We start from the raw sequence: 24826 nt of genomic DNA on the forward strand, positions 1-24826 counted from the left end.
CACTGCTATAAAAAACGTTTTATTTCAGATGCATTGTAAAGGTAATGTATCTAAGCAATTAAAACACTGTAATTACAAACAATGAATTGTGGAGGAAAAAAGCCGCAATGAAATATTTTTTGAGGACAGTTAATATCACACAATTGCAAGAATAGCTTTTTCCCTTTTCCTTCTTTTTCTTTTCTTTTCCTCAAACCGATCTGTGGCATCTGCAAAAAATGTCACATCTTCCTTGCTCTCAATCTCACGTTGTAAAAACTGTAGGCCAGCTAAGTTGAAACCAAGCACATCCTATAACAGAAGAAGGGAGCCTGGTTAAAATATCACAACATTTCAGAAAAGCAGTGTGTGTTTTAGACTCCAGAATGGTCACACAGTAGCGGCTTTAAACTGATTTGCTTGTTTAGTGTTGTGCTCCACTCCTCCTGCGAGGTTAGCTGTTATTGAATAAGTGGCTTTACTTTTTACTCAGAACACATCTTTATAATCATAGACGTGTTCCATGATAAACAGTTCACGATTCAACAACACTGCGGTGGGCTGGCACCCTGCCGGGGGTTTGTTTCCTGCCTTGTGTTGGCTGGGATTGGCTCCAGCAGACCTCCCTTGTGACCCTGTAGTTAGGATATAACGGGTTGGACAATGACTGACTGACTGATTCAACAACAAAAACATGGTTAGAAGTACAAAAACTCAATGACTTCTAAAATGGGCTGAAAAAAAATGAAACAAAATTAATTTCCGAGCAGGTGTTCTCCCCTCCATGACACAAGTCAGGACTCTGGCAGCAGTTTGATCCACAATGTGAAGCCTGCTCATAGTTTTTGGCTATTTTGATGGCAGAGTCAGATGTTGCTCATGGATAAATGAGTGCTGTCATTAGAACATTTGTAATGATTACTCACCCTAATTTGGTTCACTTTGGAAATGGTGTTTTTTCTGAGATTGTCAATAACATTCAGCATCATCTGATTGCTGGTGATTCGTCCAAAATGTATCCTGAATAACAGTAGGAATCAGTTTGAACAAGAACAAATTAAAGAAAAAATAAATTACAATAATGAATTAGTTTCATCTATAGTATTGAAACAAACTAAATCCAAGCTTCTGGTAAATTCATAAATGCAGTCGTTTACTGCAGTGCTCGAGCTTATCCGATTTTAAACAGTCTCCTGCTGTGACTGTAGTCAAGGAACTGACCCAGAAACTAACAAAAGGGGGACAAACAACAATATACAGTATTGTGGCTGGATCTTTATTTGGCTCAAAGGAGAAATGAAAAATTTCCAGAAGCTCAAGAAAAAATATAAATAATATAACAAATCACAACCATCCAAACACACACAAGAACGTCTGGCTTAGATAACAGGAGAGCTTCTGCTGTCAATAACAGGCTTGGAGTAAGATCTGCTCAGCCGGGCCACAGGTTTATGTGGACATTTCGTTAGAGTAGGCCCAGCTTGTTGTGTCCACAAATGGAACATATCTGATAGAAGCTTATGATTTGAAATGAACTCTAAATTCAGAAAGCCCTTTTTTTTTCAGAATCCTTAAACTTGGCATTTCCCAAATTTTGTGAACTCCTGGAGTAGTGGTGTCAGGTTCAGCGTTAAAAACTCGTGAGGTTTAAAGTCTTAAAACTGAATAGTTTCAAATTCTTACAAAACCTAACCAGCATTTAACACTTAAATGCCTACGAAACGGACCATTTACACTTGAGTTAGTGTCCACAAAATTTTTATCAACACACAGATGCACATTCTTACAAGAATGCACAGCACTTGCTTTAGGGAGACCAAAATGTGCTTTTCAGTTCAAATGTTAAGTCTTTATAATATAATATAAAAAAGCAAGACTGCCTTTATTTGCTGAATATTATAGGGGGGGGAAAAAAACACTCTACTCTGCACCAGTATTTACTAATTATCAGGGTCCATCTCTCTGTTGCCAGGGAAGGTCAATTCAGTCTCGTACAGAAGTTTGTTCTGGTCATCACTACATCCTTCTTTCAAATCTTCACTCCTAGTTTACTTTTAATCACTACCTACAGGGCAACACAGTGCAAAAAATGGGTTCTCAAGACTTGCCCTTAATATCTTACTAAAGCTGGCTGTTGCAGGATCGCGGGTGGCTGCTGGCAGTTACTGCAGTGCATATCTGTCAACTGACATGGATCATGCTGTCAGTCACCTGAGATACCCTTGTGAAAACAATTTCAGGACCCCCATATTTCTCTTGCAGCTTCTAAATTTACTTTTTAAAATTCACATATTCTAAATGTCCAGTCCTATGCAGCCCTTACATTCTTGCAGTATGAACAATATGCTCCCTTGCTCTCAATATGGCCTCCTAGTTCTTCCGTCTCTTTCACAGTATTCTTTCACTTTTCTCCACATTCACTGGATCATTCTCCAGTGACATTTTTCACTGGTCTATCTGCACTAATACTCATTGACCGCTCTGCTGATTTACATACTGATGACCATTACACCTTCCTGAAATGTACGGACTAGCTGCACTTTGCTACTCCCAAATGTTGTCTTCTCCCTCTGACCACATACAGTTTCCTGGCCTTAATAATTAAGCCATCTCCCTGCAAACCTTGACCACTGAAATTGCAAATGCAGACCATTAAGTAAACTTTATCAAATACATTTGTTCCACATGCCTATCACCATCACACTATTTCACATTTGAAAACCATGAAGGAACCCACCTTAACAAAAAGAAAAGGCACCGGCAGATCTGTTCAACATCCAGTCCACTCTGAATATACTCATTGAAAAGAGTGAGAAGGTCAGGGATGTAAGAAAAAGGAAGGACTAGGAGAGACTCTTCCAATTCACTGCAAAAAAAGTCAACGGCAAACAAGTACATTTCAATTATGTCACTGTACAGACTACTTTTACTTAAAATTAATTATAAATATTAATGCAAATGAAAACTGAAATGGGAAAGGAGAGTTAAAAATTTCATAACAATCATAAGACAGGATAAAATAGCAAGGGCAATACAAAATTATAAATCCCCATCACAAAGTTCTTCCCGAGCATCACAGTGGCATCGTGTGGAGATGAGCTAACCAGGCCTTCTTGAGGAAAAGTTCTGCTATTACTCAATTCTTTGGCCACTCTCCAGCTTACCTGTACCCTCACTTGTGAACCACACCCAGAAGTAGTGAAACTCCTCATCCCATATCTAAAAAGAACATGCCAATCTGTTCTGGATGAAGGCCAAATTCTCAGATTTGAGGTGCTAAATTATCTTCCTAACTGCATCCTACTCTGCAATGAATCATCCAACATACACCAGAGATCACAGGCTGACGAGGCCAAGAAAAACACATCATACATCAGGGATGTATCCCTTAGGTTCCCAAACTGGACACTCTTCAAACCTCTATTGCTCCTTCATATCTTGAAACCCCATACTCTTAAAGTACCTTTTACCAGATGCTACAGAGTGCAAAGCGTGAAACTTCTTCCAAGTACACAAAGCAGACATAGACAAGATTCACAAACACCTATGACTCCTCAAACATCTCTTTGCACAATTTAACAGCCAGGACAAAATCCAGAATTCTCCTCTAGAATCTTCTGGTTTTTGTTCGTGTGTCACCTCATAGTCTTTCAAATGCTGACAAGGAGAAGCTGGCTTCTATAAACTTCTGCCTCCTTTGTTAAATTACTGGATCACCACTCAAGATGTGGGGCCTGTATATCACCACAGTAAGCTCAACCACAGAGACGGACCTAACCCAGCAAGTGGATGTGTCCAGAGGTCTAGGATCTCCTCAAAGTAATCCTTCAATCTTTCAATAATGCACCCAAGCTGATGTTGCATTTCCTACGACCCATTTGATTTTGTCAGGGTAGGCTGCATCCTAGTAAGATGGAGCCGCTAAGAATGTCAAACTACACAACAGCTGGTCATGGGAGCACAACTGCTCATGAATTTCTGAAAAAGTCATGTACTGTGCTAGGGCCTTAACACATTGAATGCTGGACCATTTATTACCAGGACGCTACTGTAGAGGTCTATACATATACAGCAAATAACAACTTATCAATAAACTCGTAAATGTATTAGAAAATAATGGTTTTATTATTAACAGTAGCTAGGCCAAAGTGTAAAGAAACTGTTAATTACTTTATTTTCACCAGTAACATGACTAAAAGCCTCCATTTGAATAACAGTCCTTGACGCATGGCACCTCACAGAGTGCAGGCTTAGAAGCACATGTGCCCTAAACACGACATGTTTCTTTGCATTGTCCAAACTAAGTAGTTGGTAACTGTTTATGCTCATTGTGCGTAAGCATGTCCGTGCACTGCTGTCCTAACAGTCGCCTTGTGATGAAGAAATGTATTCAGGAAGGTGATCCATATCAGTGCCCCAGACTATGGGGTTCCATTTCATCCAGCTGATTATCACTATCTCGATTGCTGTCCTTACCATCAAAATATTCATCTTGCAATAAATCTAGTTGTTTCAAAACATCAGCAGCTTTATACTTTTTTCACAACAACATAACTATAGACTGTGTATTTATAGCACTATTTTCTCAAAACTGTTGCCACCAAAAAAAAAAATTCTATGGCTATCCACTAGATGGCAACACTACAGTAGACAACTAAGATGCAGCAACAAAACTCGCCATCAAGCTGAATGCATCCATAGTGACTGTATTCAGAGATGTGGCTTTTCTCGTGGCACATTTTGACAGGCTAAATGACATACGACTTAACATGTGCCTCATGTTCAAATATTAAGTAAAGATTAAATAAATACAGTTTAAAAATGTATATGGTCGTTAAAAATGTGAGTGAGGTGCAGAGGGACGGTTAACATGAAATTGTTTTCAGCACTGCGGATCAAACAGTGTTTAGTGCATATGGACATTAAAAATAATCTTGTGACATTAATAGCCTCACTGCTCAAATTTGAGGAAAGACTCCAGAATATCTGAATATACTAAATGTGAGTTAAACAAACAAGTAGTTTATGTGAAACAAGAAAATCTCCAATAGTGATTTTTATTTGGTACTGAAAATAAATCAATTGGATTTCTATTTCAAGCCCTAATAACATCAGAACAGTAAATACTTAACCAAAGTCTATCTGTAGGCTATTAGCCATTAAATAACTATCACCCATGTACAACGACAATCGGGTTTTGTCAAGTGCAGCTAAAATTAAACGGTACTCTACAAAATTAGCTAAGAACAAAATCTCAGTGTTAAGAATGTATTAAAAATAGGCACGCGAGACCAGAACAGTCAGCCTAATTTAAATTTTAAAAAATAAAACTACATTCTTCTACCCTAATGGTAGGAAGCTCAGGTAAAGGCACCCAACAGTACAGCTTTGTTATTTCAACTGTAGGAGCAGACAGAGGAGACGGTGAAATGGAACAACAAAAAGTTGTGGTTAAAGATTTCCTAATTAATGCCGCAGACAATCTCAACTAGAGTATAGTCAAGAAATGTGAATATTTAGAAAATATAGGATTAACAGGTCCAACCCAGCCACAGGTGATGCACAAACCAGTGTGTTTTTTGTGCTGGTCCCAAGCCCGGATAAATGGGGAGGGTTACGTTAGGAAAGGCATCCCGTGTAAAATTTTGCCAAGTCAATATGCGGACAACGTAGATGATCTGCTGTGGCAACCCTAACAGGAGCAGCCGAAAGAAGAAGAGGAGGATTTGTAAGTATTAACATTTACAGTAAGAATGAATATCTTCAGTAAAATGCATGGAGAAAGTCAGAAAATATTCATCACCTTGTCCAGAAGGTACCTACAATCCAACGTGTGGGTACAGAGTATTTTAAGCAGAAGTGACCAATTTGATACCTTTTTCACAAGCTGTTTTAATTGTTCTACTTTTAACTTTAACATCCTGCAAGGATCATTTCCAGGATTACGGAGGTGAATATAGCCATATAACTCTTGCCATGCTAGCTTCCAGTCAGAGTTTTTGACAGATTTCAAAAAGCTAATTTTAATAAGCAAAACTTCAAATGACTTTGATCCTACTTTCTTCACAGAGTGCAGTAATGCATAAATCTCAGAGGATACAAGCATTTCTAAGGATTCATGGTCTGCTTCCTACTTCAAAGTATGCCCCATCAATCTCAGCACTTAGATACATTATGAAAGCTAACCACTTCAGTTGTGTATAGCTACTGTATCTTATTTGATTGGTAACTTTACTTTGACCAATATCAGGCCATTTTATTTAAATGTCAGTTTTACAGTTATGGATCTCAGCAACTATTTAGGATAGTGTAGAATGTCCAGGTGGAAGATGATAGCCAGCTGGCCTAGGTCAGTTACCTTCCACTATAAATGACTGTGGACCCCCAGAGGTTTACCAGTAGCTTCAAATTTTGTTTTCCTCTCTCCCACTGTCACCTCTCCATGTCTCAATTCTTATGTCAATAGTTAATTCATACTAGGGTGGTTTTGCTTAAATTTACACTAATAGATTTGATTTCAGTTTACTTCTGATGTATGTGTTTTAGTTACCATGTAAATGCTCGGCAACTACTCATTGGAAAAAGTGCTACACAAAATGCCGATTGAATTTAATTAATCAAAATAGTCAGGCTCATCCACAGACCACAACATCAGGCTACTTACAATAAATAAATAAAAATCAGAGTACACTGAATAGGTAGGCACCGACAGGAGATGAAATATATCTATGGTCATGTTCCTCGAGTCTCCAACATACTTACTTTGAGATAATTGGGTTTGTTTTTGAGAGCCTTATTCATCAGTCTGGGCACCACAAGTAGGAAGGCTTTCTGAATTGATAATGAATAGAAAACTACTAACCAGGAATGCCATTTATAAAACTTTGCATGAAGTAGTGTATAAAATTATACGTATGCAAAAAAAATTGTTTTACAAAAACTGGCGCATGCACATTTCTATGCATTTTACCCTTTATAAATCATAGCTATCTCATAACTGAGTATGTGAACGAACTCAAACCCTGCCCAGTTGCCACTTTGAAACAAACATATATGGACTATACTAATCATCCTCGTAAATATGCAGTCACAATGCCGCAGAACCCTCCCGACACATCAAGTTCTATACTGCACTTCGCAACTGACCACACGCAGCACTGTAACGCCTCTCCTTTGTGTCCTGGAAGTCAGTGTAAGGTGCCAGCCTCTGAGCAGGCACCCACTATCACCTGACACATGTAATGACACGACCGCTGTTACAGTGAATACTACAAGACATACGAAAAATTGATGGTTCAGCCAGTCACCTTACATAACCAGCTAGCAATCACAGAGTATCATGGCGTCCGCCAAAGCTACTTTACTCCAAAATAAACAAGTCATGGGTTGACTAAGGCTGCCGAGCCACAATGTTTGTCATTCTCGGCATCACAGTTGACTTTTGCAATAATGGAATATAACAGCTCACAGTTAACAAAAGCAGCTTTATTCTCACTGGGTGCTCTTGTTGCAATGAGTACAGTAAACTGGTCCAATTGCGTTAGGAAATCTGGACACTTCAGCAAATTGCCTTTTTATGTTGATAAAAACATGTTGTTTAATGTACAGTATGTACACCCACACCATATGAAAACAATGTAGTGCCTTATCAGTCAGTTAATGGCTTCCAGTACAGCAGGCCAGTTCCCTTAGCAGGTAGCCTCTTCAGTGCAAATGTGCAGTATTGGCTCTCTTAATAGGCAATTTTCACCACTTCTAAGGTTTAGTTGGTTTGTCATATAAACACACATCATAATAATAGCTGGTTATATGAATAATTACATATGTGAGTCGCCATTTGGCTGCATTTCCCTACTTGATCAAGGATGTTATTTCCCAATTTCTTCAAAATGCTCCATTTGGATTAGTCTAGTAAGGATTAGAGTTTCCATTAATATCCATAAGTTCTCCTGTCAAGTTTTCTTTTATAAATCTTGACTTTTGTGTGGAAAGTTGCATAAACACATTTCGGGCCTTTTTTGTGTGTACACAAGTTTAATAAAGCAGATCCCAGCTCTATATTAGATGACACAATATCCAATTATTTTGCTACTGTAACAAGCAGGAAAGCTGTAACAGGTTTAAGTCTACATTTGAAGCCACCCGATTTATAAAATACATAGAAATAATCAACATATGCATGTTCTAATAAACCTTTGTAGAAATCAGCCTTACCTTGATTTTACTTTTCTGAGTACATCCAAAACATATTGAGAAGGCTGAAATATTAAGAATTAAAAGTAAATAATAGGTAACTGATTAATCAAGTGCAACACAGTCTTGCTAAACTGAAGTCAACACTGTTGATTCTTAATAAAATGAGAGAAATTTAAGAGGCTGTCTGCTGAAGCAAGAGATGACCTGACAGAAATCCGAATGACAGTTGAGAGGAGAAACAATTCCTGCTTATTCATGAATAGAAGGTTGGCCACTATATTTTTAATTTTCTTATCAATACTTCTTTCAGTCTTTGTGATACTCTGATTATTACAATTAAATAGTCTGCTTCTTTGTTGAAAAGTTACATTTTCTATACTAAAAAAGAAATACTTACAGAAATATTTCCATAGGCAATAAGGATCGGATTCATCACTGGAAGAGATAACTGTTTAAAATGGGGAGAAAAACAAAGAAAAGAAAAAAACAAAAAAAAAAAAACACACATTTTTGTATGATTCTAGGAAAACAAAATACTTAAGAAATGCAACCATGAAATGATTATATAATTTAATGGCTCACATTGATTTGTTGTACTATTCTGATGGTACTTTACACAACTCTTTTCTTGGCACCTTTAATCCATATTTTGTATTATTTTTTAATTATCTAGTTAAACTTATTTCTGTCGCTGCTAATATGGCTGCACTCTTTCCTCTGTTAATCTTTATTTCAGTTTATTTGTACTGTTTTGCTCTGACTCCAAGGACTGTACTGTATAACTGCACAGTATGAAATCAAATCAATGAACTAATATACAAGATAATGGTTTAAAATATGACTCAAAATTTAAGGCTAGATGTATTTTTTTTTTTTTTTTGCATATTGTAGTATTTTCTGTGCCCAACAACTAAATACAAAGAATTTACCTTTGTTTAAAACTGCATAGTTACACTGAAGCTTTTTGGAGGGTGGGGATCAATTATAATAAAATGTCACATCGCTCATGTTCTGCAGTAAACATTTTGATGATATGTGGCTGAATCATTAGATAGAGCACGGCAAAGCTTGATGTACATGTAGTATTTTTAAAAAATAGCTATAGAAAAACAAAGGTCATGCACATTTAAAGCAGTAGGTCTTGTTTAACCACAGATGACAGAACTTTAACAATCTGAACCATCAAATACCGAGTTAAGTTTTGCTTTTCACCAGCGCAGCAGAAATTACGCAAACAGATTCACAAATGAAATGGACATCAACAGGCTTTAAAGGCATTTATGGTACAGAAATTATTCTAATCAATTATTGTAACCAATTATTACACTTGTAATATTAGAATGAAATCCTTAGAAATTATTAGTTTAACATGCTAATTGTGCCAGTTGCAATTAAGGTTGTACATCAAACATTAACCATGGGTAATAACCATGGGTAATAAAGAAATGAAAATGTAGACTCATTTTTAGTTGATCTAATTCAAAAGGTGAAAAATTAGCTATTTTTTTAATGAATATCACAGAACATAATATCTCACCATTTAATAAACAGAATTTACCGAAAAATGTTGTCAATAGATATTTTAAAAGAGAAAAAACAGAACTGTCTTTCTATACTTAGATAAATAACACTCTAAAAGTTGGATTGATTTTACTATTTTCTGGTAGAAAGTACTAAAGCTAATGTGGTGCTGACCTCTTTCTCTGCTGCTTTACTAGCTGCGTTGTGTTCTTTAAGTTTTCTGGTTTCTTCACGGTACAGCTCTATGGCTTCCATAATTCGTTCAGCCTAAAAAAACACCACAAGTTAAATGAAAATACAACTCTCCTCTTCTTGTGGGCATTATAATTGGCACAATATTCACAAGTTACACACCAGTTCACTACAAACACTTTTAACTTAATTAACCTAAGGAATACAGAATAATTTAGAAAATTACTCACTGCTTTGACTGTTTCAATAGTCTTCCTTCCTGCCAGCCCAACCTCCCCTTGGATTTCACCAGGTACCTTTCAGTGGACAGTAATTATAGTAATTAGTATTACATCTTTAAAATCAAAAGATGGACAATGAGAAATGATTCTTACTACTGGTTCATCTTGCTTGGCCATGCTTTCCTCAAATTCTGCTTCTCTTTGCTAAAAAAAAAAAAGAGTAAGCAATTAATCACATTAAAAAAAAAAAAAACAAAATTCAGATGATGTAAACTAAAGCATGGAGAAAAGTAAGTAAACAATACAAAGCATAGGGATCTGCAGTATTTTACAATGCCAGTCAATGTGATTAACAAAATTGTCAGTATTGCTTAAAATGAATTATACTTTTCTGATATGTGTATATTGTTCATAACAAATAGCAGCTCCCCATCTAGTTTTGTAGCAGTGACATAAGCCTTTATGTGGGGTAAATTACACCTGTTTTTTCTCACACCATCCATTACAACTTGCATAGTACAGCTATGGGCAATGGCACATGGGCAAAATATAGCTTTTACTATTAAATCGCTACTCCAAAAAGGGCTCTCATAACAACAAGTGATGTATTTTTCCCCAAGGTGTGTAATGTCACAAAATGGTAAAGACTGCTACATAATTAGTACATACGAGTGATACAATAATTAACGACCAACTGCTTTGCCCAAGTCTAGTGAGGATTAGTTAAGTTTTACACCCAATCATAATCCAAATTCAGAAGAAGCCTGACCATAATATCCAACTAAGCCCGTACTCTGTATTACAGTGGTTTCATAAATATATACATCTCCAATTATAATAATACAGAGGCCTTTCCTACATTCCATGTCAGAAGAACCATTGCCAAGGTCTAATATGCCTGGATCGGTTTGAGTCAACCCATGTGACACTGCGACTTGCTCTGAAAAACAATCAAGAAACACTAAGGTGCACACACTTTTTGATCCAGAGATTCTTGGCAGTAGCAATAACCAGTACCACCCAAAATGAAAGTAGGAAACAGATCCAAGGACTCAGTCTGTTAGAGTTTTGTAATGTGGAGAAAGGTCACTTTTACTGGCAGACTAAAGGAACATACAAATGTATAATAAAGTGCCCTTTATGTTGAACAATATCTTAAAACAGTTTTACACTTTAAGTAATGAAAACAGTAGTACTATACATGTACCTACAGTATAATCTGAGAATCGAAACCTCAAGTGATTTGCTGAAGAGCACTTGGGCAGCAGTTGTAGACAATGCAACTTTGCAATTTTTAGTTGAAACCCTTTAGTAATCTGTAATCTTATTTTTTTTTTTTAATTTCATTACTCCTTTACAAAAGAGAAATATTTCACTGGAAGGATCTTTACCATTTCTTTTTCTTCTTCTAATATAATCGGCTCTTTTGTTCTCTCCCAAAGTCTGAGTGACTTGTCATGTGAAGCAGACACAACATTATCCCCATTTGGACTCACAGCCAAGCACCACACTTCTTGATGGTGGCCCTAAAAATAAATGAAAAGAAAATCACGTTTTGAATAATAAACTAAACAAATTATCTGTAAAAAATAAAATAAAATAAAAACACAACTACCCATTAAATAAATATGATGACCATTCAAAGAATTTACTAGAATTTCCATGTTGACACATACACCAATGTGACCCACAAGCTTTCACCATCAACAGCATTTGTACTACACTCTGGTCTCAAGTAAAGAAACGGCAATCACAAGAGCTCATGTTCATATCGAGATTTTCTCATTTATTACTAAAACATGCAGAATGTTTCTGTTTTAAAGATGTGTTTACATAGATTGTTGTAGACGTGGAACACATAAGAAATGCATGTTACTACAGGCTGCTTGTGTTGGTCGACACATTTACAAGACAAAAGAGGCTGACGGAGAGGTGCAAAGGGATTTAAGGTGGGGCTGATTTATGGCTTTTCGTAGGCTCTGGTAATTCTAGTGCTAATGGACTCAAAATCAGTTCCTTGAGGCCTACCCATTTTCTTAATTAGAAGCCAGTTCTTGTCATTAATCAGAACCATTCTTTAACTCTGTGACCTTTTACAGCTCTCATTATCTAACATTATATGTATTTAAAACTGAGGATTTTCAATTTTCCTGAATGCAGAACCTGAATGTTTTGTTATCCAGGTCAGATCAATATTGCTCATACCTTTACTGTTTTATTTTGCTAAAATAAATATTAAATATTGTATGATGGACACATACTGCAGGTGCATGTTAGGTAGTCATCCGTTTGCTTACTTTGTGTCCATTATTGTCTGGCTGCTGCTTAATGGGAGAAGAAAAAAAAAATCTTCTGAATCTTAAAAAGCAAGTCAATTAAAATCTAGGCAACAAAGTAAAAAAAAAAAAAAAAAAGTGGCTGAATTCGAAAGCCTTTCACCAATGTAGCCCACCACAATCTGATTTTATTATCCCTGGTTTAAATGAGGGAATATGGTACTATTTTCCCCAAAGTACCTTTTACATCTGCATATTCTACAGGCTACTGTTGATAGTAAAATTTGATTTGAAATGAAAAAACACATAATTTAAATGAAAACAAAGAGCCTTGTATGTCTCACCCTCCCCATATCACTAACACAATTCCGGCATAATTGTCTACCATTTGTGTCTGGTTTGTTTGTTTTTTTTAATATAGTTATTTGAGTAAGATGAAACAGCCTACCCGAACACCCCCAGGTTTGTTTTTCTCTAAAAAATGTTGGTAAACAGCAATGGCAAAGTCCAAATGCTGTTCTGAAAGCTCAGTTTCTACCACGCAAGTGCCAATATCATTCATTTAATTGACACCTGTGCTCACCCATTCCATTTTCTATGACATACTGGATGTCTGCCAGCACTGTCAGTATGTGCATCAACTACAGAAATGAACTGATGCTCCACTCACCTGAAATCTTTTATGGATGTGGTGGCCATGCAGGCCAATTTGATTGCCTTTTTGTGTACTTCATGCTGTTTCATGACATTTATTTGACATTTGTGTCGACGGTTGCCCATTTGTCATGACTTTCCCTGGGGGCTTGGTTTGGTGGCACTAGGGCAATCACACATGCCCATGGTTGTGCGCTGGGACCTCCAAGTTCTGGTAGTTATCTTTATGTGCATTGGTTTGTCTTTCTTCAGGACTCTTCCTGCATTCATGTAGCCACTCACCAGTGCTCCTCCCATCTTAAGTTCCCCACTGTGCTACTCTGCTTCTTAGTCAGTTTCCTATTTCTCAATTAAGTACTTGCTTTAGCTGAAATACTCTTGGGATAAACTAGTGCACATTAAACCATTTGTCCAGAGCAAATGGTCAGACTGGAATATCCTGAAAGACATTGGTATTGTGCAGTGTCTGCAATATATACACTATGGATCAGGGCATCACCATCACCAGCAGCACTTTTGGACAACACTGTCCTATACTGGGTTTTGGGAATAAGGGTGTCAATGTGCCAAATTGGAGCTACATTGAAATAAACTCTGGATTTGTACCTGGGCACACTGAATTATCAGCCTTAACACATAGTCTATCAATGGCTAAACACTTGCAATGTCAGGATTCATTACAGCCTGCAAACTCAATATATTATGTTTAACAGAAACTGGAGAAAAACCAAATGAGTTTCTGTGTGTAATAGAGGTGACTCCATCTGGTTGTGTTTCAGCTTGCAGCTTTAAGATAAGGTGGGGAGAGGGGGTGCTTACTGTAATTGCGAGATCTGAGCTAAACATCAAAACAATCCCAATTGAATGTCCATTGTCCTTCGAGTGTCTGGCTCTACAACTCTGGTTGTATTTGACATCTTATTCTCTGTCATCCTCCGGATAACAATGGGCATTTTTTATCTGATCTGACTAAATCACTCTCTCATTTAAGTTCTCTTTCCTAGACAGTTATTCTACTAAATGACTTTAATATCCACATTGATTATCTTTCATGTATGCTGAAAAAATGAACTTAAATTGACGAATGAATGAATGGACAAATTAATTCCTAACCCTACTTGGTGCAGCATGTTGATTTTCCTGTCACATATTAGATATCATTGGTACATCTGAATTATCTGTTGACAACACTCGCAACACTAACTTGGGCTTCTCTGACTATAAAGATGTGCTTTTCACTGTCTCAACACCTCTTTCTGCTCTTAGCTGTAAATGTCAAATATCTTTCAAAAACCTTAAAAATATCTGGCACTCTATTCTTGTTGGATCCATTTCAGATCCTTTTCTGGCTTCCCCTATTCCATCCACATTCCATAGTCTTGTTAGTCACTACAACTCAGCCCTTCATTCAGCACTAGATAGCATCGCTCCTTTGAAGACATAAGGAATTTTCCATAAAATTTTTAGTTTAATGATATAATTCAACATTACAGTCTATGAAAGCAGCTGGCTGATACCTTGAGAGAATGTCATGCAAGACTATCCTCAATGTGCACACGCAGGCTTTCTCCAACCATCAAAGAGCTTACAGAGATAAAACTAACTGCAGCCAAGAATGCACACTATGGCGCAATAAATAATAGATAGTGGCCATGATAACCGAGTGTTTATTCTCTGTGGTTAATAAACTACTTCAACCTGCATCTGGTTCAATCACCTCTTTCACCGAAGACTGTAAAACACTTCTTTTTTTTTTCCTTAATAAAATTAAAAACCTAAATAATTCAACTAATATATATCGACCATCATTTTATATTTTTTCTGTCTTTAATCTCCATCCAGCTCCAAATTCTCACCAGTTTCATCTACACTTTTTAATGACCTGGGGCCTCATGTATAAAACCGTGCATAGGATTCACACTAAAACACAGCGTATGAAGAAAATTGGAAATGTGCGTATGCACAAAAAATCCAGATGCATAAAAATTTCCACTTACTTTCTCTTTGTTATTCAAAATGAAAATGAAATTTAAATGCATGTGCATACACATACAGCCCCATCCCGACTCCTCCAAGACTTCTGCATATTTTAATATGCAAATAAATATAAATAGCCCCTTCCGTTCGGTGTTTTGTTGAAAAAAGAAGAATTTCAGCAAATGCAAAATACAGGCAAGGAAAAACGTACTATTTGTTGGCTTAAGCAGTGGTATAAGCAACAGAGCAAAGTTGATCAAGAGATAGAGTGGTGGAGACACTCAAAAGTTCAAGTTCAGAAAGTTGTACAGTGCCCAAAAAAATGAAGTTGTCAGATATCAAAGTCGATGTGAAAAGGCGATCCACGGCCCACCATTTGTTTATTCTGTTTCATACACTTTTACAAACACTAACAACCATGCCAAGGACACTAATCCACGCGGTGATGATCTTTGGATGCTGGTTGTTCACACACCTCTGACTGAATTATGATGGTTATTATTATGGTGATATTGACCACAAATTAAATGAACTGGTTTAAAGATAAATGCTGCATCCGATTACCTGTTTTTACATTCTGCTAATTACATTCAAACAAAGTTGTAGCACTGTCTGATTTGGCTGATCCTTTGGTGGGTCAGGATCAGGTTCATTATATTGCAGCTTTTCAGGTACGGGCAAGCCACAATTGTGTGCCACATTATGCAGCACGCTACATGCTTGCACAATGCAACACACTTTCTGTGGACCATGGAGCAGCACATTAATAGAATGGAAATGCTTTCCATTTACATAAGCAAATTCATTCTCTGAAGGCGCCTTTATAACGTAGCATCCGCGCCGAGCAGCACAACAGATAGATTCTCTCCTCTTTACATGTCTCTTTGAGGCGACTTGCTATCCTTAAAGAAACTGCTTGCGTTTTGCTGCACTAGTTGGAAAAAAAATGCATGCAACAGTGCAAAGTTGCACTTTTTAAATGTGCCCCTGCTATAGATAAAGTAATTCCAGCTCATTCTTTTGGCGATTCATGCCTGGCTGATGTAACTTGTCTGTCGCCATTGCAATAGCAATGTGTGTGCAGTTAACCGCTCCAATTACATTTGGAAAACTGGACATTGCTGCGAATTGTGCTTTGATGTTTCCCAGTTCAACCACAGTGTAAGGAGATCTTAAATATCTGGATGACAAGCAGATAATACCATCCTAAACAGATGGCATGGTATGACTCATTGATGATTGTGAAATACCTGATGGGTCAGCAAGTCCACGTTAAAAAGCTCCTGTGGCTAAAAACCCAAGAGTGGACAGAACTTGCAAAGGAGCAGTTAGAGCACAATTCCTCATCATCTACAGTGCATCCAGAAAGTATTCACAGCGCATCACTTTTTTCACATTTTGTTATGTTACAGCCTTATTCCAAAATGGATTAAATTCATTTTTTTCTCAGAATTCTACACACAACATCCCATAATGACAACGTGAAAAAAGTTTACTTGAGGTTTTTGTACATTTATTAAAAATAAAAAAACTGAGAAATCACATGTACATAAGTATTCATAGCCTTTGCTCAATACTTTGTTGATGCACCTTTGGCAGCAATTACAGCTTCAAGTCTTTCTGAATATGATGCCACAAGCTTGGCACACCTATCCTTGGCCAGTTTCGCCCATTCCTCTTTGCAGCACCTCTCAAGCTCCATCAGGTTGAATGGGAAGGGTCGGTGCACAACCATTTTAAGATCTCTCCAGAGATGTTCAATCGGATTCAAGTCTGGGCTCTGGCTGGCCACTCACGGACATTCACAGAGTTGTCCTGAAGCCACTCCTTTGATATCTTGGCTGTGTGCTGAGGGTCATTGTCCTGCTGAAAGGTGAACCGTCGCCCCAGTCTGTGGTCAAGAGCACTCTGGAGCAGATTTTCATCCAGGATGTCTCTGTACATTGCTGCAGTCATCTTTCCCTTTATCCTGACTAGTCTCCCAGTTCCTGCCGCTGAAAAACATCCCCACAGCATGATGCTGCCACCACCATGCTTCACTGTAGGAATGGTATTGGTCTGGTGATGAGCGGTGCCTGGTATCCTCCAAACGTGACACCTGGCATTCACACCAAAGAGTTCAACCTTTGTCTCATCAGAACAGAAAATTTTGTTTCTCATGGTCTGAGAATCCTTCAGGTGCCTTTTGGCAAACTCCAGGCGGGCTGCCATATGCCTTTTACTAAGGAGTGGCTTCCGTCTGGCCACTCTACCACACAGGCCTGATTGGTGGATTGCTGCAGAGATGGTTGTCCTTCTGGAAGGTTCTCCTCTCTCCACAGAGGACCTCTGGAGCTCTGACAGAGTGACCATCGGGTTCTTGGTCACCTCCCTGACTAAGGCCCTTCTCCCCCGATCGCTCAGTTTAGATGGCCGGCCAGCTCTAGGAAGTCCTGGTGATTTTGAACTTCTTCCACTTACGGATGATGGAGGCCACTGTGCTCATTGGGACCTTCAAAGCAGCAGAAATTTTTCTGCAACCTTCCCCAGATTTGTGCCTCGAGACAATCCCGTCTCGGAGGTCTACAGACAATTCCTTTGACTTCATGCTTAGTTGACAGTTCATGTCAGAGCACAAACCGTGGGACCTTATATAGACAGGTATGTGCCTTTCCAAATCATGTCCAATCAACTGAATTTACCACAGGTGGACTCCAATTAAGCTGCAGAAACATCTCAAGGATGATCAGGGGAAACAGGATGCACCTGAGCTCAATTTTGAGCTTCATGGCAAAGGCTGTGAATACTTATGTACATGTGCTTTCTCAATTTTTTTATTTTTAATAAATTTTCAAAAATCTCAAGTAAACTTTTTCACGTTGTCATTATGGGGTGTTGTGTAGAATTCTGAGGAAAAAAATGAATTTAATCCATTTTGGAATAAGGCTGTAACATAACAAAATGTGGAAAAAGTGATGCGCTGTGAATACTTTCCAGATGCACTGTATAAAAATATGCACTCTCTTCTAATTTTTCCATTTGCAATGTCTTCTAACAATACAAAAGCAGCTATGAAATTGGAATAGTTTGGTCATTCTGTGCACCATTATACTGTTACAGAATGATTACAATCAACTGAATTAAATTTGTACACAATACGCAATTAACTTTGGTGTATTTGATAAATCCTGCATCATGGACGCGAATATGAAAAAGAAGGGAAACAACACAGAAACAGTAGCACTGCTTTTGACGCTGGGTGCTGCCTGTCTACAAAACTGAGCAGAAACTTGGACACACAGTGTAAGACTGCGGTGAAAGTGTGCATGGAAATGTGAGTATGCAACATTTTTGTTTGTATGTACCATTTATACATTAGGCCCCTAGTCAGTAAGATGAAGACTACTACTTGTGGTGTAGTGGACACCATCCCCACCACACTTCTCAAATCCTGCCCTAATGTTATAATCCAAACTGTTACGACAATAATAAATACATCCCTGGACACAGGCTCTGTGCCAGCTTCTTTGAAAACTGCATCTGTAACCCCACCATTAAAAAAGTCCCTGATGCTGCCAATCTTAACAATTTTTGGCCTCTCTTTAACTTACATTGTCTAAAATGTTTGAGTATATTGTACACTCTGTCCTCCGCTGTTCTGTATCTACATGCTAGTAGCTTTGGACTGGGTTATCATTTCTATGTAGATGATATTCAGGTCTATTTTAATGTTATAAGTGAAAGTTCTTCAAAGCTTTCTCAGCTCACAACTTGCCTCAGCGAAATTAAAACCTGGATGAAATGTAACAAGAAATTGCAACAAAACCAAGGTCATGTTAATCAGAACTAAAGCTCAGCTTAACACTAGAATTACCAGTGGCCATATTCTTTTATTCAAGAATATAACCGAAGAAAAAAGAAACCAGGTTACGGTAGGCGGTTGATGCGACAGCTTGCGTATTGCAATGCTAAGAACTGCTGACTCCCAATCAAGAGGTTCTGGGTTCAATGCTGACAGCTTCTCAAGTTTACCGTTTTGAGTAAAGAGCTGCTATTATTGTTATTATTATACAATAAAAACCATACATTTGATTTACGTCTGTAACAACTGCTGTAAACTTATAGTGCTTGTCAAAGTTAGCGTTTTTTTATTCAGTTTTATTCTCTCAGTCGTGTTCACGCTCACCCCGATCTGAAACTGCTGTTTTCAAATAAAGACGCGCTATAACAGAGGTGATCTCAGATCGGAGAAAACAGAAGCCCTCCCCACAAGAAACGTCCACTCACATATAACAACAACGCAGCTGTACCAGGCGTAAAGGCGAAAGTCCGGCGTCATCCTGCCAATCACCTGTCCTTCAAAGAAACAGCACAGATTACAGAGCTCGCCAACGCTACACCATCCAGATCTAACACTAGCGTGGTGTATGTGCCCAAAAAATGTCTAACTGCATTCTCGTACCATTGCTTGTGTACTAAAGTGTCAGCAGGTATTTTTTGTGGCATTACACATGCAATTTGTGAGCATGCCCTTGACGATCAAACAGAGGAAGCTCTGCAGTATACTTGTGACTTTATGCTGTAGGAAGTTAAGTAAATAAATCAAAATGAGTAACATTCAATCTGGCTTTTATATAAGTAATATATAAATGCTTCTTACGTAAAGACCATCACAAACATGAGTTTGCATGATACGTTGGTGACTCTTCAGTTCCACTCGGAGGGGGTAAACGTTAGCATTATACAAAAGTTATTGTCTCTGTTATACCTTCATTGTTATCACTCTTTAATTTAATATTGTTCTTTATCAGTATGCTTCTGCTGGAGTATGTGAATTTCCCCTTGGGATCAATAAAGTATCTTATCTATTTTTTAGCCTAGGTACCTGACTAACTGATGAAACACTGCTTCATTTGGGAGAGGTTTTTGCAGTTTCTCCGGCGGTGGGGGAATGGTATAGCAGGCAGCTTGCTGCTTGAGATCATCGACACATTTACAAGACAAAAGACACTGAATGGAGACGTACGAGTGGATTTAAGGTGGACCAGATTTACGAGTTTTCTCGTAAGCTTTGGTAATTCTAGTGTTAAGAACATGAGCTCCTTTTCAATCGTCCTTGGTGATGATGTCATCAGACCTTCTGCTAGGAATCTTGGTGTCACTTTTGATTCCTACCTTTCTTATACTACCCACACTCATCACATTAAGCAACTTTCTTAATTCCATTTCCATAACATATACCGTATTCGCTCATTCCTCTTCTTTTCCAACACTGAGAAAGATTTTCATGCTTTTATCACATCCTGCATCGACCACTATATCTCCTGACTGGAAGGTGCCCCTTTCTAATCAGTTATCACAGCTTCAGCAGCTTGACCCAGACCCACAACAGTCAGCATATCAAACCGATCCTGCTCCACAACTTCATTGGTTCTCGGTGTCTTAATAGGATTGTGTATAAAATTCTATTAATAACCTATAAAACTTTACAAGGCCTTGAACTGGACTACATCAGTAATCTCATTCACCACCATGTTCCTGTCAAGACCACTAAGGTCTACTGAATCTAGCGCCCAGACTTTGTAACAATCTCCCTAAATTAATGAGATCAGCCAACTCAAATAATTCATAGTTCTATTTTGTATTTGATTCTGGTTCACTGGTTCTTATTCTATTTCAATGCTTTGTATATTGTGCATGTATCTTTAGTGTTTTACGCAGACATTATTTGTATCCAATGGTTTATATGCCCTATAGTGTTTATTCTGAATTTCTGTGATACACTTTGAGCCTGGGAAATGCACTCTACATAAATAAAATGTATTATATGCTAACCCATTCAATTTCTAATTATATTACGTGTGGAAAATTGCCAGTTCACTTTTACCTCCATCCCAACAGTCCAACAGTAAATTCAGGGAAATGCTAGTATGTGTTAAAAGGCCTACAAGAATACAATTGCTCTCTTATCACAATGTACGCTTACCTCCAGCACCTGAACTTGCTCAAAATTATCAGCATCCCATTGTTTAATTTTCCCATCCTTTCCTGCAGTAAAGAACAGATGTGTTTTCGGTACAAACTGCAGGAACATGACACTGAAAAGCAAGAACAAACCAACAGCTAAAGATTGCAAAATGAAGTGTTTCCAAAAACAGTCAGTAATATGAATATCCAATTCTATTGGGTTTTCATGCCACAATTTAGAAATCTTCCAGTCTTGAATCCATTGTGTAATAATACTGCATCAACTAGTTTGCCCTGTTTAATATTATTTCTCAGCACAAGTAAGCAATACGTTATATAAACCACTAGCAACAGTAGGATTACTCCACAAACCTCAGGCTATTTCCAAGGTCGAAAGATATTAGGTCAGTTGGATTCTTCAAGGTAAATAAAATGACTTTAAAAACACCATGTTAAGGGATGTCAACAAGTAATAAAAAAAATAATAGTATAAACATTTTAGAGAATGTTTTCAAAGATGACTGACTGGACTGAATTCTAAGACACGTTGTAATGAAGGTTTAAAAGGTAGGTTTTTGTCTTGTTTTAAAAATATCAACTGAGTGTGCTTCTTTAACACATAACAGATCTGACATTGTGGTCAGCAACACAGGAACGCCACAGGGAACTGTACTTTCTCCGGTCCTGTTCAGCTTATATACATCGGACTTCCAATACAACTCAGAGTCCTGCCACGACAGCCAAGACAGGCTCTATTGTAGGCATGGAGCTGGACAGTTTGACATCCGTGGCAGAGCGACAGGCAATAAGTAGGCTCCTATCAATTATGGAGAATCCACTGCATCCACTAAACAGTATTACCTCCAGACAGAGGAGCAGCTTCAGCGACAGACTGCTGTCACTGTCCTGCTCCACTGACAGACTGAGGAGATCGCTCTTCCCCCACACTATGCGTCTTCTCTTCAATTCCACCTGGGGGGGGTATACATTAACATTATTCAAAGTTATTGTCTGTTTTTACCGGCATTTTTATTACTCTTTAATTTAATATTGTTCTTGTATCAGTATGCGGTTGCTTGAGTATGTGAATTTCCCCTTAGATAGATAGATAGATACTTTATTCATCCCATCTATCTATCTAACATAAGGCCATTCCAAAGATAAGGTGCACATTAGACAAATGTACTGTGACCAGCTGATTTAGTTTTTTTGAATCTGAAGGAATTATGAAAAGACTAGTATTAAGAGGGTGTAGAGGATTAAAAGGAGTGTATGGTGTTATTAGCTCAGCTAAGTAAAGGTGGTGGAAAGTCCAAGCAAGGTCTTATACATTAAAAGAAGAACTTTAAAAATAATCTTTAGCTTGTACTGGAGTAACCAATGAAAGGAAGCTATAATGTGTGTTATGGGATCACATTTTTTTGTTTTTGTCAGGATTTTAACCACAGCATTGTGAACAAGCTGAAGGCTTCTAGTAGCACAACAGGGAAGACTGGAGAAAATGGCATTACAATAATCAAGATTGGAAAGAAGCAAATGCATGTATTACAATGCTTCAGCATCCTACAAAGATGGAATAAATCATATCTTTACAATAATACTAAGATAAAAAAAATGCTGTTCTGTTAATAGGCTTAATATGAGACTGGAATGTGAGACGAGTATCGAGTTATGTAAAAAATACATTTACAAAAATTGTTAACTCAGAAACATTCAGATACATTTTAACTTTGCCACCACAGGATCAAGAAGTATGAAAATGCCACACAAAAGACAAACAGCGTGGCAATATGAGAGCCAAACAATATGTGGCAGGATAAATTCTTGTTATGATACAAAGGTGGTCACTGAATAAAACTTTAAAATGGTTTTACACTTGAGGCATACAAAAATTAAAATGGTAATTGGATTATTGTATGGATATTATCTAAAAGGCTAAACATTTTGTTGCAACAGATTTATTTAGCTAAAACACAAATTAACTTAGACTAGCATTAAAATATGCACAGATGAGATTTGATTTTTCCATAATTATGTTTTCTTAAGATCATCTTACCTGTCATCATGAGCAAAAAGAGATCTATGACAGTTTCCAAAATCTAGACCCCAAATTTTTACATTCCTATCTGCAGATCCTGTGGCTATCAATGTGCTGTCCTGAAAATAAAATGGTAGGAACAATTATCATCCCGTTTTAGGTTCAGGTTGCTTTGTACAATTCAAATGATTCAATTTTCTATATGCATCTCCTTCATTAGAAGACTGCACAGACCAAAAATCTGGATCAATATTGCCAAATACATTTACTTACCTTAGTTACAGGTCACCAAACAATGCCCTTATTCTTATCAACTATTAATGCACACTAGCTAAAAGGTATAAAGCCTGTGACTTAGGGAGATATACTGTAGGTGGACATCTGCAAACCTTCTTTTAACTCCATCTCTCATTATTCAATTATCTTCCTAGTGTATGCATATAATAACTTGCTCATTAAACTAAATATAAAAAAAAAATTATAAGGTTTACTTGTTTACTATTGGTTACTGTTTTTTGATTTTCAATAAGAATGTGTTTCCTGCAGTGTTATGTTACTTACATGACAAATGTCCATGCAGAGAACTGGAAGCTTATGTCCATAAAGAGACAGAAAAAACTGTAAAACAAAAGATAACCAAAGATATATAAATGCATGTATAAATAATTTTTTACCGCATAAACTACTATTATCAGAGATTAAAAAGTTAAGCCACTGTCACATTACATGACTTCTAGGTGAAGGGAATGTTAAACCGGATGACTGTTGCTGCTGATCTTGTCACTTTAGTATGTCAATTTATACCAGTGTTTCTGAACCTCTGGACACTGCTTTCATGTCACCATCTTTGCATCATAAGCACATTATTTATATAAAAAAAAAATGCAATAACAGTTTTACTGAAGGGGTCAATTATAGAAAATTGGAATAAGCTAGCGTGGTAGACAGTTAAGACATTAGGGACTTTCAAAACTAGTCCTGATGTTTTTTTTAGAAGAATTAAACGGGATAGGACTGGTGAGTTTGCTGGGCTGAATGGCCTGTTCTCGTCTAGATAGTTCTAATGTTCTAACTGTGGTGTGCAACATTTTTTTCCTTCTAATCAAGCTTGATTCACCAAGGGGCCCATGCTCCACAAATCCCCCTGCTCGTTGATTTTACAATTTTAGTTCCCTTTTAAAATAATGCCTTTTCACCAAGAGGGAAACACACTCCATGATCAACCTCAACCATGTAGCACTTCAATTTCTGCATATACGGGAAACCCCAGTGGGCTTGGCAATGAACATTAGTAGGTAAAACTGGGTTGCAAGGGCTTAAAGATTGAGAACCACTACCCAACTGCATTACAAATTTCCTGTAGAGTTTCACACTTTCAAAAAGTTGCATGCTTCTTCCGATAGCTAATATTGTAATACCTGATGGAGATTTTGTTAAAATATCTCAAACAGCTGTGTAAGTTCTAAAATTTGAAATCTCACACTGAAATGCATTAGTTATTCTGCAAAGTCATCTATTTTAAAACAGAAATATTTTATGTGACATCAAGTACAAAATACTTTGCCATTTCAATTTTACCTTGAAAGTGGTTAATAGCAACTTATATATTTTGTATATTCCTCTCTTTTTGACCTTTGATAGCCAATACTGACAGCAAACAGATCCCCAACACAAGTTAATAAAACACCAGCAGACTGGATGAGTGGCAGTAGAAGGTTAATCGTGGTCACATGCTGTTTGCACAGGCCCGCACATTCAGGTCTAGCTGCTGCATGTAAACTTCTGCATCAGCAAATTGTTTCTGCTTTATAATGTCTTCTGTTTCT

The 24826-nt window shown here is 37.4% G+C and overlaps 1 protein-coding gene across 1 annotated transcript in view; it reads right to left on the reverse strand.

Annotated features, from left to right (window-relative positions):
- wdr3 (WD repeat domain 3) overlaps positions 1-24826 on the reverse strand; it is a 72598-nt gene continuing 47772 nt past the window's right edge. The window contains exons 16-27 of the mRNA XM_039743726.1: positions 23562-23618; positions 23019-23119; positions 20982-21093; positions 11501-11635; positions 10263-10313; positions 10119-10184; positions 9871-9963; positions 8573-8623; positions 8194-8237; positions 2717-2845; positions 906-999; positions 1-291 (exon numbers count right to left, since the gene is read on the reverse strand). Coding sequence (XP_039599660.1) covers positions 136-291; positions 906-999; positions 2717-2845; positions 8194-8237; positions 8573-8623; positions 9871-9963; positions 10119-10184; positions 10263-10313; positions 11501-11635; positions 20982-21093; positions 23019-23119; positions 23562-23618 — 1089 coding nt within the window. The 3' untranslated portion in view covers positions 1-135. The remainder of the gene's footprint in view (positions 292-905; positions 1000-2716; positions 2846-8193; positions 8238-8572; positions 8624-9870; positions 9964-10118; positions 10185-10262; positions 10314-11500; positions 11636-20981; positions 21094-23018; positions 23120-23561; positions 23619-24826) is intronic.

Source organism: Polypterus senegalus, chromosome 2 (genome assembly GCF_016835505.1).
Source record: "Polypterus senegalus isolate Bchr_013 chromosome 2, ASM1683550v1, whole genome shotgun sequence".
Classification (NCBI taxonomy): domain Eukaryota; kingdom Metazoa; phylum Chordata; class Cladistia; order Polypteriformes; family Polypteridae; genus Polypterus; species Polypterus senegalus.